Source organism: Aphis gossypii, chromosome 2 (genome assembly GCF_020184175.1).
Source record: "Aphis gossypii isolate Hap1 chromosome 2, ASM2018417v2, whole genome shotgun sequence".
Classification (NCBI taxonomy): domain Eukaryota; kingdom Metazoa; phylum Arthropoda; class Insecta; order Hemiptera; family Aphididae; genus Aphis; species Aphis gossypii.
In genome coordinates, this window is record NC_065531.1 from 63326876 (window position 1) to 63342369 (window position 15494).

The following is a 15494-nucleotide window of genomic DNA, read 5'->3' on the forward strand; positions in this document are numbered from 1 at the left end:
ACACTTATATGTAAACGCATATTGTATTATAATATGCATTATGCAGTTACACCAAGGCCGATGATATCTACCGGATCATCAACGGGTTAGGCGTGTGTATAATGTAATTTAAATGCATCATAAAGATAACGCAAAACCATTTTATTATTATATAGCTGCCGTATAAGCATACGTTCAATACAAACCTATATAATTATATAATTATATAATAATATTCGAGCAGCGTGTAATGGTTAAAGAAGTTTTTTCGCCGATTTAGTAATCTGGTAAAAATCACAAGTATACCGGCCTACTATAATGGCCCATGATGATAGTGTGAACTTTATACATTAATTTATATAACCGAGATATTTTATTGAGGAACCTGTGCAAACTGAATATATTTTAAGTTAGGTTCGGTCTATTCCACATGCGAAACATAAATCCGACATTTTAACTTATATTATCATAATTGCATGCCATTTTATTTTTATCTATGTAGAACATCTACAGCTTTTAATATTGTTTAAATAGTTAATTTTGAAAAAAAAAAATATACTTATACATGTTTCTATGTATGTCTCAACACAAGATTTTAAATGAAGCGTTCGAATGATATCATGATAAATTACGATAACTTGTCATTTGTATGTACAGGATTGTTCAAAATCTGACGGTAAATACATTATATATAATAAAATATATATACCTATAATATAACAACTAATCCACGTATGCGTGTACACAATGTACACCATTGCAGGTTGACGTATGTAGTACGTCAAAAACAAACCAACTTAATATGCAACAAAGAATACCATACAGGATTATGTCATGACACGTATATGACAAATGTCGAAGGAAAAAAATGTGTCCCCAAATTTGGTACGAAACCTTGAACGGTTATATAGTCGTTCTTTTGTGACCGATTTAGTCAACAGGTAGCAAATAATATGTTTTATTTTTTCTATCTAGTGCACTGCTGCTACTAAAACCATAAAAACACAAACAAAAATACAATAATTTATAACTCGCACTTACTTGAGCATCGTTTTTTTAGTTTCAATGATAAAATGTACTTCCAAGAGTTTTTCTTGCGCATTACTACGTATTTCTCTGCTATTCGATTAATGTTCACTAAACAACAGAGCGAAAATGATATATTAGTTAGTTATATGGATTATATTTATTTAGCCAGTCTGTTGGTATTTTGTAAACTATAATATTGCCGTCTGTGTTTAAACAACGTACTTTTGCGCACAAGTGTTTTGTCCTCAAAATCTATTCGCATATAGGTACTATAAAAATGGATTTCAAATGAAATAATAATATTATACATTCATCGTTCGTAGTGTACACCATAAATGTATAAAATTACAGATGTATATTGCATATATTTATTTATAAACTAACGCAAGTTAATATACTTTTTGTTTAATTTAAAAGTGATTATTTTTTATTTACTCTCTAGTCGCTATAATAGCGATGTATAATAAAAACAACTTACATTTTACAGTTAAATTGAATATTGAATAATTTGCAATTTCATTTTATTATTATTTCATAAATAGGTACTCACTTCCTAATTGATTTTATATTAAACCATCATGGCGTCATATAGGTTTTTGAATTTAAATTCAGTTAGTAGACAACGATGCAATATTAATATTCATGGCCCCATGAGTAAATTAAATAGTTATTTAATCAATAGTTTAGAATATTATATAATTAATACCTAGTTTTGATTACAAATGTTAAGCTCTAATCACATATCTATAATTATCGACAAAATCTATCAGAAACATAATGCTTTACAATAAATTATTATGTATAATATTTTAAAACTTAATTGATAACTGAAACAATAAAATATGAGTAGGAATAAACTGCCTCACTAAATTTGTAAAAAATATGACTATTAACTCATGTTTACTTATAAATAACAATTTATGGCAACTGTTTTATCATTGACGTTGAATTATACTAGATTTTAATGATTTCACTACATATTAATTGATGTTTTTATAAAATGTTAAGCGTTTTGATTTTATTAACCCATGGTTTAGCATAATTAATTATTATTATAGTATAATTATAGTATAGTATTATAATGTCACTTATTGTAACAGGGGAACAATATTAATATATAGTCAAATTGTTGACTATATATAGTTATAATTCAGAACTTATAATTATAAGGTATGAAAATAATTACACTCAACATAGGAGGTTTTAAAAATGACTAATCTTAGATACGTTATAATAAAAATAATTTACGTGGGTTCCATTTCATTATTGTTAAAGCATATCGCATATTTTTCAACTTAACATAACAAAATGTGTTTTTGTTTTTAATTTCAGTAAAATTATTATTTAATAAATATTATAAATATTATTATTGTTAACACTATTTTGACAATATTTAGCAATGTAAGTATTAAATAAAAAGCGTTTTTCCACGAAATTAGCATACATACAGGTACCTAATTTCTTCTTATTATGCATAGTATTATATGATGTGTGCACTACTGCAGGAACCTATATGAATTCAATTCGAATAATGTTTTATGCATGTATTATTATACTGATGCCGGATTGCATGAACAATTACTAAGGATTTAATGAACAGATAGTGAGTTAACGGTCCCTTAAAAATGATTGACCCATTAAATTTTATCGAACCATTAAATTAATTAATTTTCCATGCAACCCATGCCGAGCGTGTATTAAATGTTTGAAATACCTGCGGCGTACTTAAACAATATAATATTTTAATAACGTGTGACATGACATTTTTGCTCGTTACTTACTGAAGACTCGGGGGCTGTGTGGTGTCACTGATCGCCTTATAGTTAATGTCACAATATTATGTGTTTTCTCTGGTACAGTCGACTAAAAACTCGTGAGCACAGATCCAACGACGAAATGTCGGCAAGCACGCACCTGCATTTATACGCGTGTCCGGAGTCGTTACATTACTCAGCACCTATCGCGCCTAAGTAGAAGAGTATTATGATTGGCGAATAATAAGCGATTAGCCGTGACCGGTCGTTTAAAATGCATCGTGTGCCGAAAATCATTTTCACGATCCGCCCCCGCAAATGTCGTACACACATGTCGCCCCGCGTTGCACTCGCAGTCGTCTATTATTATACGTACTCATATCTTTTGGCAATCAATCACGGCGTTCGCGGTGCACCAGTCACCGGGATGCACCCATTCAGCCATTGTATTTGACGACGATGATAATAGGTACTAGTAACAACAACAGTACGAATAAAATAATCGACGTCTGTAGGCCGGAGAATAGATGATTTTGTGCCCCCAAAATTCGAACTAGCAACTGTTTTCTAGAGAATGAAAAACTGAATGTGTAAATCCTTTTGCAGGTCAACGTCCTACTTGTATCTATATATGAATATGATCAACTATACATCCGTACGAAATATCCAGTGCTGAATATCCATTTCTAGGACATTATTTGACTTGCGTAATTGTTAATGTTTCGACCCCCCCCCCCCTATAAACACACACAAATATATCTTTTTTAAAAACCTTCTAAGTGTTTCTCGTGAATAATAGTAAAATATTAGAATAGATAATGCCTTAAAAATATAATATAAATCTGTAAATATATGTATAATAAGAAGTTCTATAGTTACGTACAATAAAAACTATGAAACTTAAAAACTTAATATTTTCATAGTACCTTCATGACCACCATGGAACAGAGCACTAAGAAAGAATTTTCAAAAATTCGTTTTTCAAAAAAAAAAAAAAAATTGCAGAACTACGATTATTTCTTTGTTTTTATTGTAGGGTTGCCATTGGTTATAAAAAATAAAATAGTTATTATGATTAAACGTAATATTTTACCCTTACCACTAACATTACTATGTTAAAAATCCATATAGCTTATATTTAACAACATTTAAGACGGGTAAATCTGCGGGAATTATTTCATTTGGCGTGGGTAGTTTGTACAGGATCAGCAATTACAAATAAAATTTAAAACGTCCTACTTTTAAATACTTATTTAATACTTTGCAGATTAAAAAAAGTTTTATAACTCGTCTTATTTGTCTCCTTCACAGTGAAATTGTTAATTACATTATCATCATAAATCATAATAGATTTATTGTTCAATTGTATAGCCTAAGAATTCAATTTTTAAAAAATACAATTTTCCGAACAAATTACAAGTAAAACAATGAAAATAATATTATTTCATTTTATAACATAAATCCATTAGATTACTCCGTCGCATACGTAGGTACATCCACCGAATTTTATTCTGATCGTGTTATTTCATCAAAATGATATATAGTTACAACGCGTCCGATGTGACAAAGTACAATTTGTTTTGTTTTTCGACGAATTTGCGGAATTAACGTAATAAGGTACGACGTGTTCCAATAGATGTATCGTAGATTATAACAATGTTATTTTTATTATTTCGCTCGTCGTATAAAGTGTTTTTAAATTGTAATCCATGGCTTTTGCCAAGTTATTAAGTATGAACGCCGAGGCTCTCTCCTTGTAATATATAACGGTTACCGGGGCAAGGAATCCCACTTGCCTCTTCCTAGATCCGGAACTACTTCCAGTAATACATGTGCATAAATAACACTATACGAATTACGAATGATGCCAGCCGTATATACTTATTATGCACTCATATACCTACCAATAGTAATACAATTATATAGGTAAATATAGTATACATCCGTACGTATAATATTATTTTGGTAGGTACTATAGGTAACCACGCATCACTCGTAAACCGTACAGTGCAATAACACTCGCGAGCTTTGGCCCGAGTGGGCGAATTGAATAGATTCTTGTTTTTCGCGTGTTATCACTTGCGACCTTGACGGCCAAAATTCGTTTTGCAGCAGCTGTTATATTCGCCGGAAACGCTGCCGTATACACACATACGAATGATTTTCTTATAAACAATATACACATATACTTGACACACACACACCTGTAAAGGATATCAACGAGTACAATGCTATATATATATATTATTATATTATTTGTACGACCTACGCGCGCGCTCTACGTATCATACATATCCAATATTATGTGTATACCTTTAACGATCGAATTATGCTCCGTGCTGCGAATACCCGCGCGGTGTACATAACACTGTCAAAATATTAATAATGAATTATATTTTGTTTATACAAGTACGAGGTGGGTTAGGTTAGGAGGGTGGTGTCCCTTCGGATTTTTTTCTGTTTATCGTTACTAATTAGGTACTAATTTATTTATTCGTTTATTTTTAACGAGACAGAAATTAGGTGTACATGGATGTTTGAATGCTGTGAAAACAGTAATGATTAATAATATTATTTATATTAAAAAAAAATACACAATATAAAAATACAGAGATTATTCATGCAAATTATAAAAAGAAAAAAAATAATTAACACGAGTACAATATGATATGCAACAACTAAAAGACGAGGGGTTTCTCATTAATGAGATGAAACTCATTATTCGTTAGCACGATGAGTGGACTAAATCCTGCACAGCCGGTACTGTACACGGAGTTGTAAAAAAAAACAGTAGTACGCGTTGAACACGGAAAATATAAATTATTCATCCATTATTGTTAAAACAAAACTTCATATTTTCAATATTTTTATATATTTAGTTAAGTTTCTATCGATAAAAAAAAAATATATGATAAAGTTATGAATGCGTATACTTAGTATTTTAGTATTTACTATTTACCACCATTACGGGGTTATTTATTGCAAGTCCAGCAAGATGTTACTATAAAAAATAATAATTAATAACAAACGCAAATCGTTTACGCTACACAATACAATATATAATAATTCTATGTGAGATAAATGCGTAGAATGGTGTTTATAGCACCTACAAACGACTTTAGTCGATAATGTAATTATTGTTTACTTAAACTATTCGTTCAAAAATCGATTTTTATGTATAGTTTAACTACAGTTCTCAAAAAAATATTCTGCTTAAGAATAAGAAATCAAAAATTGACATTGTCATTAGAATAAAGTAAAAACAACGTGAAAAATTGAGTAAAATATAATGTTTTCAAAAATACTGTTTTTAACGACTTAAAACATTGCGAAAAAATGTTTTCAAAAACCTGCTATAGCTAGGTAGGTATAAAAATTACATTTTTAGTAGTACGAAAAGTCGTCTTGTCCATCAACTTCGCAAAGACGCGTTGTATTCATAATATAATATATAGACACGCATACGCGCGGCATATTGGGCAGTGTGGGCGCCGTAGTTTCGTGTGGGCCACATGGTCCTCGGGCTCCGATACCCAGGTTACCCTACATGGCCAGTGACGCAACGATCGCGCGCGCACTCCTACCTCAACGCCACGCGCCGCAGCCGCAATTAGGCGGGCGGATAGACAAAAAAAAAAATAAAAAATCGAGAGAATAACTGACATAGGTAATAATATTATTAATATGCAAAAACGATGGGCAAAATTTGATTGAGTTCGAAAAGAGTTGAGCTTAAAGAGATAGTTATAACAGTTAATTAGTAGTAATTTAAACTCTCTAAAAGTTTAAAGTTTACGTATGGTGTAAAATAACCAAGTATCGTTACGGCGGATTCCCACATTATATAGTTAAGTGATTAAGTTAATTGGAGAATTAATAACCAATGTACGTTAAACTTATTAATTAACTAATACGACCGCCTTTGTAATATTATGTAAGTACTCAGATATTATGATGTATATAGAAACCCAAACTGCGTTAATTCCACTCGGTTAATACAGAAAACATTATATTAAGTTATTATTAATATTTCGTTTTATTTTAAAAGTTTTTCTACACGCACAAGTTTGCTTTCGCAGGTTACATATTGCATGTTTTTTTCTTTTTTACAATTTTCATTGTTGTTGTTGTTGTTGTTGTTATCGTTATTACAAAAATAATAATAATATGTTTCATATTTATATTATGTTTATTCGTCGCGTGTGCGAGTAAGTTCGACGACCACACACGCGTGACACACATATACAAACGCGCGTGACATTGGTTAAACGAATTTAATATTTTAATTATCTAAACATGTATAATATAACTACACGTTTATGCACTCGCTTTTTTTTTTTACAGATCCCGAGCTAAACTCCACAAACATGCTGGACGTGTACAGATCGGACTCGCAAAAGTCCGACTCGTCGCAGAGGCCAAGAGTATCGTTCAACCGGGACGTTCGAATCAAGAAAATCGGTAAGCCCTCAAAAAAATTCGTCTAACCGTGTTTTATAATTATACAATTTAGTAATTATAGTAATTATTTATAGTCTATTTCGTGTTCGGCCAATTAGGCCGCTCTCGTGCATGTAACGCGGTTACAAGTACGTATAGGTACCACAGACATTATTGATTGGGTTAGGCTATATATTATTGTAACACTATATGGTCAGTGTCGGGATTGCCGAGGTCCGTGTGGTTTATTGTTTTATCTAACCTGACATATTATTATAATATGAGCGTGTACGCCTCCACCCCACACATTTTAACCTGCCACAAGCCGGTGGAAAATAATGTCGAAATAATGAAGCTCACAAATTTCCGTTTAGGAAGGCACCTGTAAGCCTCCGCCCACTTTAAAAATAATACCTATATAGTTATCATAACTATACGTATATTCGCGGATATTCCGACGGAATTTAAATACATTTACACAAACAAATCGAGCACCCATACGGCAATGCATAATATAATACTTTGAACTTAAAATCTTATATAATCTTACATGTCCGCGTCATCATTCTACGTGTAAACTGTGTTGATGACATTTACTGTATAGAAAGTACAGCACATTGTGTATAATTTATGCCAGTATTAATACATTATGTTATTTTTTTTTTAACACGGGTTCAAGCCTTTGGTCTATTTTACCCGTTACAAACTGAAACACAGTGACCACATGAATAGGAATATCTCGACTCCCGAGTGTGTCTCGTTTTTAATTTTTTCCTCTTTCATAGCCTAAGAGCACCCACAGATCTTATGAACAAATTCCATTCGATTGCCCCAGTGTGTCTGCACTTATTAACAAATTATATTGATGGCATGATTGCACTCTCGGTCCACGATTGTAGTTATTTAATTAAGATAAATTAATCGCCAAAGACTCTAAAATTCAAGTTCGACGATTGACTATAATAGCTCAAATTTAAAACTATAATAATATTATAAACGTAATATTTATAATAATGGCTGTTGCATTCAGAGTAAAATGTATTTCGTTATATTACAACATCGATAGTAACTAAGTTACAAAATCATTTATGGTAAAGAATTATAAGTTAAGTATAGTTTCGTAATAGACAATCCATATTTTTAATTTTCATCGAATATCATTCCAAGATAACATGTTAAGTCCAAGTGGTTAACAAGAAACTAAAAAAAAATAAAATATAAAAAATTAGTGTACTCACGACTCACCCAAAATGTTATGAATGCATTAGGGTTAGGCTGAGCCAAAATAATTAATTAAATGTATACGATGCCCCCTTGGGTAACTCTAAATTATCCGGAACGCAATGAGACTAGGTACATAAAAAAAAATTTGACCTTTTTTCTTGGGATACTTTGAGTGATATACCTTATTCCGGACGTAGGTACTCGAGACATTAAAAAAAAGGTTATTTCGGGAAGCACTTTGGAAATTTCCGTTAGAAATACATAGTGGGACGGTAGAATGAATGATGATAATATGCCCACTGCAGTGAAACAGACGATATTATGTCGAGGGTTTAAAACATAATTACGGTCATTTTAATTACAATAATTAAAAAATTATTTTACGTATTTAGTATACAAATACGCATATTAAGTACAAAGTTTTTTTTTAAATATAGCTTAATTGTGCTTAAATTTTTTTAAAAAACTCAGAGGAAATTGTCTTGAAAAATAAAGCATAAATATAGTAAAAAAAAAAACCAAGGACAAAAGCACAGATATTAATATCGACAGACGACAATATATTAAGAACGAAGAATACAATAATAAATATTGTAAGCTTATGTGTGTGAGAGACGCGATTAGTGGAAACAAAAGAGTTTTTAACTTTTATTACGAAAACAAAACTTAGGTATGGATTGTATAATATGTGCGTATGTATTTAGTACAAACTACGAAGGCACTGCCAATGAAACGAGTAGGCGTTGATTGATGATTTTGAAGAAAAAACTTAATAAATAAGAATTTATTACATAATTAATTATAATAAAATTTAAAATATATAGGTATATACGTTTCTATCCAGCTTTATAATATAGTACTCATCACAGACAACGAAATATAAAACAATGTATAATTATCAACGGTTAAAATAAAATAATAGGTTAGGTTTTTAAGAGCAAACTGCCATAAAATCAATAATATTATTTAAACACTATATTATCTTTTGAAATCATATAATAAAAAAATATAATTTTATGCATTTTTAGACCTTGTGCCCGAACATTCAAATAAATAACGTTATGAATAAAGTTATAATATTACGTTAATATAACAATATTAACGAAATACGATTTACATCATAGTCCATCTGCAAATATAATATAATATATGTGTTAATTGTTTATGATAAATTATAATAATAAAGCTGCACATAATGTAGTTAAGATAAAATTGGTTGGCTATTGAGTGTTATATAAAAAATGCAGATTTTTAAAAACATCATAATGTAAACGTATATCGAATTATGGAACACAACTCAAAATTAAAGGAACATTTTCGTTCAGATCTTTGAATAACAGGTGCTCAAGATTATTATAAGTATTTAGGGCACTCATAGAGATAGAAATGAAAAGATATATTATTATATCTATCTAGAGGTCGAAAAAACGATTTGAGATTGTATAAAAACTGAATAAGGACACTATATTACAAAGATTTAAAGAAACTAACGATAAGAATGGAAGTTTACTCTCTATGATGATTGAATGAACCAGTTTATATAGTTAACGTGACAAACTGAGAGGTATAGAATCCACCTATTAGACTAGTGCAGGAGAAGGTCGATAAAAGGGGCGTCGTCCAATGTCATAAATAATATTTATAACGATTTTGGAATTTTACCATTAACATTTCCGGACAAATTAATAATTGTCATACATTCAATATTGTCATACCTTGATAAATTCTAAATAATTTATTAAAAATCATTTTATTGTTAGTAATAAATTTATGATGAAATAATAATCATATGTAGTGCATATGTACATGTATGTGTAATTGCATACATATTATAGCTTTAAATTCACATTGTTTGAACCGTCGTATATACCTAGTTAATAGTTAATAAGTCGTGCTTACTTATATTAGACATAGATAGGTAGTACGATGTACCTCCTATAATTACCTTTATAATAACACTGACTGACTTTAAGCATGTAAAGAATTATTAATTAAGTAAACACGATACAAGAATATAAAATTCAGAAATCTAGATTCTAGAAACATTTAACTATTTTTCATTATTTATGAAATAGTTTTTTTTGTTTACAACTATACTTGGGTAAATGAATAGCCAAAATGTCACAGTAATTATTTTTCTTAAAACATAAAATATAAAAAAATAAAATGAATTATCAATATTAGCTATCTATTTATCAATAATGTATTATCATATCAAGTTTTTTCGAATATTATTTAAAAAAACTTGAATTCGCATTATTAGGTTTTAGATTATGAAGTTAAAACTATACTGTAATATTAAAATACAATTTCGGGTTTAGGCTTCATAAGTCGTGTTTCTAATAATGAGCATATCGGATAACTGTTGAGTGTTGGTGTATCACGAGATGATACGAAAAAATGTCAGTGTACGAATCTTCTTGTGTATAAAATGACTGAGGAATATAATTTTTTATACGAATTTCAAAATGTCTCTATTTGATAAACATATTTGGTAATTTAGTTAAACATACCTTTTTTTTGTTTGTTTATAAGGCAACTCGGATGCAGCAAGTATTGTGGAAGCTTTAGCTGGAGACGGTGAAGGCCACTTAGTGCCCACTCCAGTTCGTAGGGAAAAGATCAAAGCATCCAAGCGTGAGCTTGCGTTGGAAGCTGACCGCGTACTTAAGCAGGCAGACAGCGTGGCCTCGCTGCACTCGGATGTACCGCCGAGAAGACAGCAGAGGAGCAAACCAGATGGAGGGTCCCTTCAACGAAAGACCAGCTTTGGAGGGACAGACTCGAAAAAATGGAATTCTGAAGGTAAATGCAACAATTTAGTATCGAAAATCATAGTATTGTCAATACTAACATCCTTTTAGAACATACACGTAATTGTAAGTGTAACTGTAGTAGTCATTAGGTATAAACTGTAAATATATACCTAACTATAATTGGAAATATATAATATAATGTATAAAATGTTTCACAGTAATAAAGAACCTAAAATAAAACTAAAGAAAAAAAAATGTTCCCACTAAGATCACTAAGAATCACTAAGATTATTTTAAAGTTTAGACATTCTATAATAAATACTTAAATGAAATATCCTAACTATTTAGGATTAATAATATTGGGTGTATCGCTAAAAAATGTTATCGACCAATAATAATAATTATAATTTATGAGCTTAAGGTGCATTACTTTTGTTTTGGCTCAAGTTATTCTTATACCAAAGTACAAAGAAAACTAAAAGAAGTATAAATAATATTAACAAAAACATAAAAAAAATATTTACTCCATAAATTATTGTAGGTACTTACAATTTTTCGATGGATTATCTGATTATATAGATATAAGCATCTGATGAAAAAAGTAAATAATTCATTCAAGAATTCTATTTAAAAACTTTTTTTTTATCACCGAATCATTTTTTGATAACTATGTGTTGGTTATAAATGGCTTGTCAAAGTTTTTTCAGTTAACATGAATTTCTCTAATACCATTGAAATAATTTGAAGATATAAAATGTTTTCTGTTTTAATAGAATGTAAATTTTCATACACCCAAAACCTAAAAGTATTTACATACATATAAAATGTAATTAATTCTTTCTCTTTAAACAAACAAAAAAAATAAAAATATGTTATAACTTATTTTTAACATCATTAAAATAAATTGCAAAACTTTTCCATCGTAAAAACACCATAAAATACTTTGTACAACAAAAATAATTTTCCGGGTTCAATAAATAACAAATTATCTTACAGTAAGTAAATAATTTCATCTTGACCTATTATTACATACTTATTAGTTATTACAAGGACTCGGATTTTATAGCATAAAAAGCAACTAAAAGAGCAAAAAAGAAGCATATTAATTATTTAAAAAAAAAAAAACCAAAAAATGCATCACAAAAATTAACATGACTAGTTACAAAAATGAATAAAAAAATTTTAAATATTAATTTAAATTTAAAAAAGAATTATCTACCATGTATTTCCTTAGATTTTCAGTAGTGAAACTGACTATATTATCCGATAGAATATTTTTTTACGTAGAAAACGAATTCTCTACACCCACTGAAGTGATCGGTGCATATTTCATATAAGAAGTTTCAAATTACATCACTAAATCTTAAACTTTGAAATGGTCGATATTGATGTTATAGGCATACTGACTTGATTGCTTGTTAAAATACGTAGATCGATAATCTATACGTTTAATACATTTAATAAAAAAAACCAATAACAAAAACAATAATATTTCAATATAAAAATTTAGTCCGCATTCTGGGTTTTTACGTTTCTTATTAATTCAATTTTTTATTATTAGGTACTTTAGTAGCATAATAAACATATAAAAAATAAAAATTCTACTGCTGAAATAACTGAAAAAAAACCAAAAACAGCATTTACATAAAAATAGCAAAAATAAATTGATTTATTTGGAATCAGAACGACGTGAAACGAATTTATATTTAAAAATTAGATTTATATCTCATGTATAAAAAAAGAAGCATATGCTTTAAAATCCGAGTCCTACTTATTACTTTTATACAAATTAAAAACGTATTATTTAAATATATATGATAATTTCAGTGTTTCGTTTACGGTATATGACGTATAAGTACTATTATTACTAATTAGTATACTATTTTAGTATTATACACCTCTCAAACAGTATCTATGTAATAGTTTTATTTTCAAGCATTTTATAATAGTATTAAAGTTGATGGAAACTTATTTTTTTTTTTACAAAGCCGTTCATTGTAGAAAATTAAAAACAAAAAGATTTGTTGAAATTTAATTATTTTTAATGTTATCTGAGGGTATGATTTCGTTTCAATCATATTCAAGTAAGTAGCTAAGTTTTACTATAAAATAGTTAAATTTCAATATATTAAAAGAAATTATTTTCACCTAGATGGCTATAGATGAGTTTTGTAGTGTTATCTTAACCTTAAGTAAAAAAGTACTTATTTCATCTCAACACCGGGGGTTTATGTACCTAATATTGTTTTTCGTAAAGCTCACAGTCAAGACTGAACAAATATTTCAAACGAGTTTCTATTTAATATGTTACGGAGTGGATAGAAACAAAACAATAATACTCCGACATTCATATATACAAATAGAATCAATAGAAAGAGTAAACAAGTGCGATCTTTCATCTCTGTGTGAATACGATCAACGTACCTACCAATATAGCGAATACATCTCGATTATAAACAACAACAACACCAAAAAAAAAAAAAAAGGAGAATAAAGTTGAATATCCTTTAAAGGATTTGAAAAAAAAAATCCATACTAAGTTCTTTGAATATTTATACAGTATCCTACTGGAATATCAATACGATGCAATATACTTCCGGGTAGAAAAGTACTATATACCTATATAATTTAACAATATTTTTTCAATTAATATACTATTAATATTTTCGTGACACGAATACGTGTTCATAATATACCTAATAAACACGTTTTAAATTTATTGGCGTCTGACGGGTCTCGTGTTGTACACAGGTAAACTGTCGTCGTACATGTCGTTGGACAGGCCAAAGAACCGGATCAGGAAGAGGGAGCAGCCGACGTGGGAAGATCAGCGGCACGGCGGCCAACAGTATCGGTCGTCGACGGACCTGACGACCGCCGTGGCACCGCCGAAAAGACGGTCGACCGCGTCTTCGGGCACCGGCAAGTTGACCAGGAGCGTCAGCGACGCTGGCGACCGAGACAAGCCGCTGGCGTCCGGCGACGGCGGCGACGCGAAACGTTCGATATCGCTGTTCGGCACCATCCAGCGGATCAAGACCAAGATCAAAAAGCGTCCGACCGCGATGGCCGTGGACCGATCCTCGGAACCGTCGACGACGGCGGCGGCGGCGACGGTGACGCCGGGCCCGTCGCCACCCCCGGCGCCGGTCCGGGCGAAGAAACAGCTGTCGCCCATCATCGAATCGTCACCGCGGGACGAGTACTTCAAGTATTCGGTCGGCGGCCCGTTGGACTACGGCGGCGCTTCGCCGCCGCGCCCGGTCCGCGGCCACAAGGTCGACCGGATCGTCCGGAAACTGCAACAGCAACAGCAGCACCACCACCAACAACAGGCGACGGCTGCCGAACTCGCCCGTCACCCGTCGCCGCCGCCGCCGCCGCCGCAGCAGTCGTCATCGCCAGACTTTGCCCACGCGCACAACGGCAACGAACCGTTTTCGTACACGGCCACGTCGTCGCCCACCATCGTCCACCTACCGGACGACACGGCGGCAGCTGACCGACCGCCGCCGCCGCGACGACTGCAACGGCAACAACAGTATCGCTCGGCCGGCGGCATGGACGACACGTGGACGTCGTACGACGATCTCAGCCACAGGCGGGACGCGCTCGAGTCGAGGCTGCAGAAACGGGCGGCGGCGGTGGTGGTCCGACCGCAGCGGACCGGCACCGGGACGGGGACGGGGGCGTCGGTGCGGGTGCGAACGCCTACGGTGTCGGCGGCGTCGCCGGACACGTACGCGACCGTGTACAAGAAGAACGAGACGCTCGGCGGCGGCGACAGATACTTCGAGCGGAAGATCGTCACGGAACACCGGTTCGCCCGCAGGACGCCCGGGCTGTCCGGCGACGGTGCGGGCGACGACCGCGAACACCTCGACGACGATGCCGATGCCGTGGACGCCGACCGCCGGGACCGCCGCGATTACCGCGACGTGGCCGACCGCGGCGGCGATCACCATCATCATCAACATCATCATCACCGCGACGCCGGCCGCGGGCGACCGCCGACGTCCCGGACCTCGTCGGGCATGCCGACCATTGTTTCCCGGAACAACGTGACCGTCGTCAACGGGCCGCGTTCCGTTCCCGGCGCGCACGCTGCCGACAAGCCGGCCAAGAAACGTTCCAGGCTGGACAAGTTCAAGATGCTGTTCACCGGCGGCTCGTCCGCGTCCAAGGAGAACAAGCGGCCGTCGCCATCCGCCAGAGCTCAGTACAACTCGTCCGATCCCGAGTCTTACACGTCGTCTTTGCGAAAACGGTACAACGTGTTCACGGGCTCCGACAACGTAAGTACACTTATAGT

At 33.1% G+C, this 15494-nt stretch overlaps 1 protein-coding gene across 1 annotated transcript in view; it reads left to right on the plus strand.

Moving 5' to 3' along the window:
* LOC114120300 (uncharacterized) overlaps positions 1-15494 on the plus strand; it is a 41826-nt gene that overhangs the window by 15231 nt on the left and 11101 nt on the right. Inside the window, exons 2-4 of the mRNA XM_050199254.1 lie at positions 7107-7223; positions 10962-11231; positions 13934-15477. Of these exons, the coding sequence (XP_050055211.1) occupies positions 7107-7223; positions 10962-11231; positions 13934-15477 (1931 nt within the window). The remainder of the gene's footprint in view (positions 1-7106; positions 7224-10961; positions 11232-13933; positions 15478-15494) is intronic.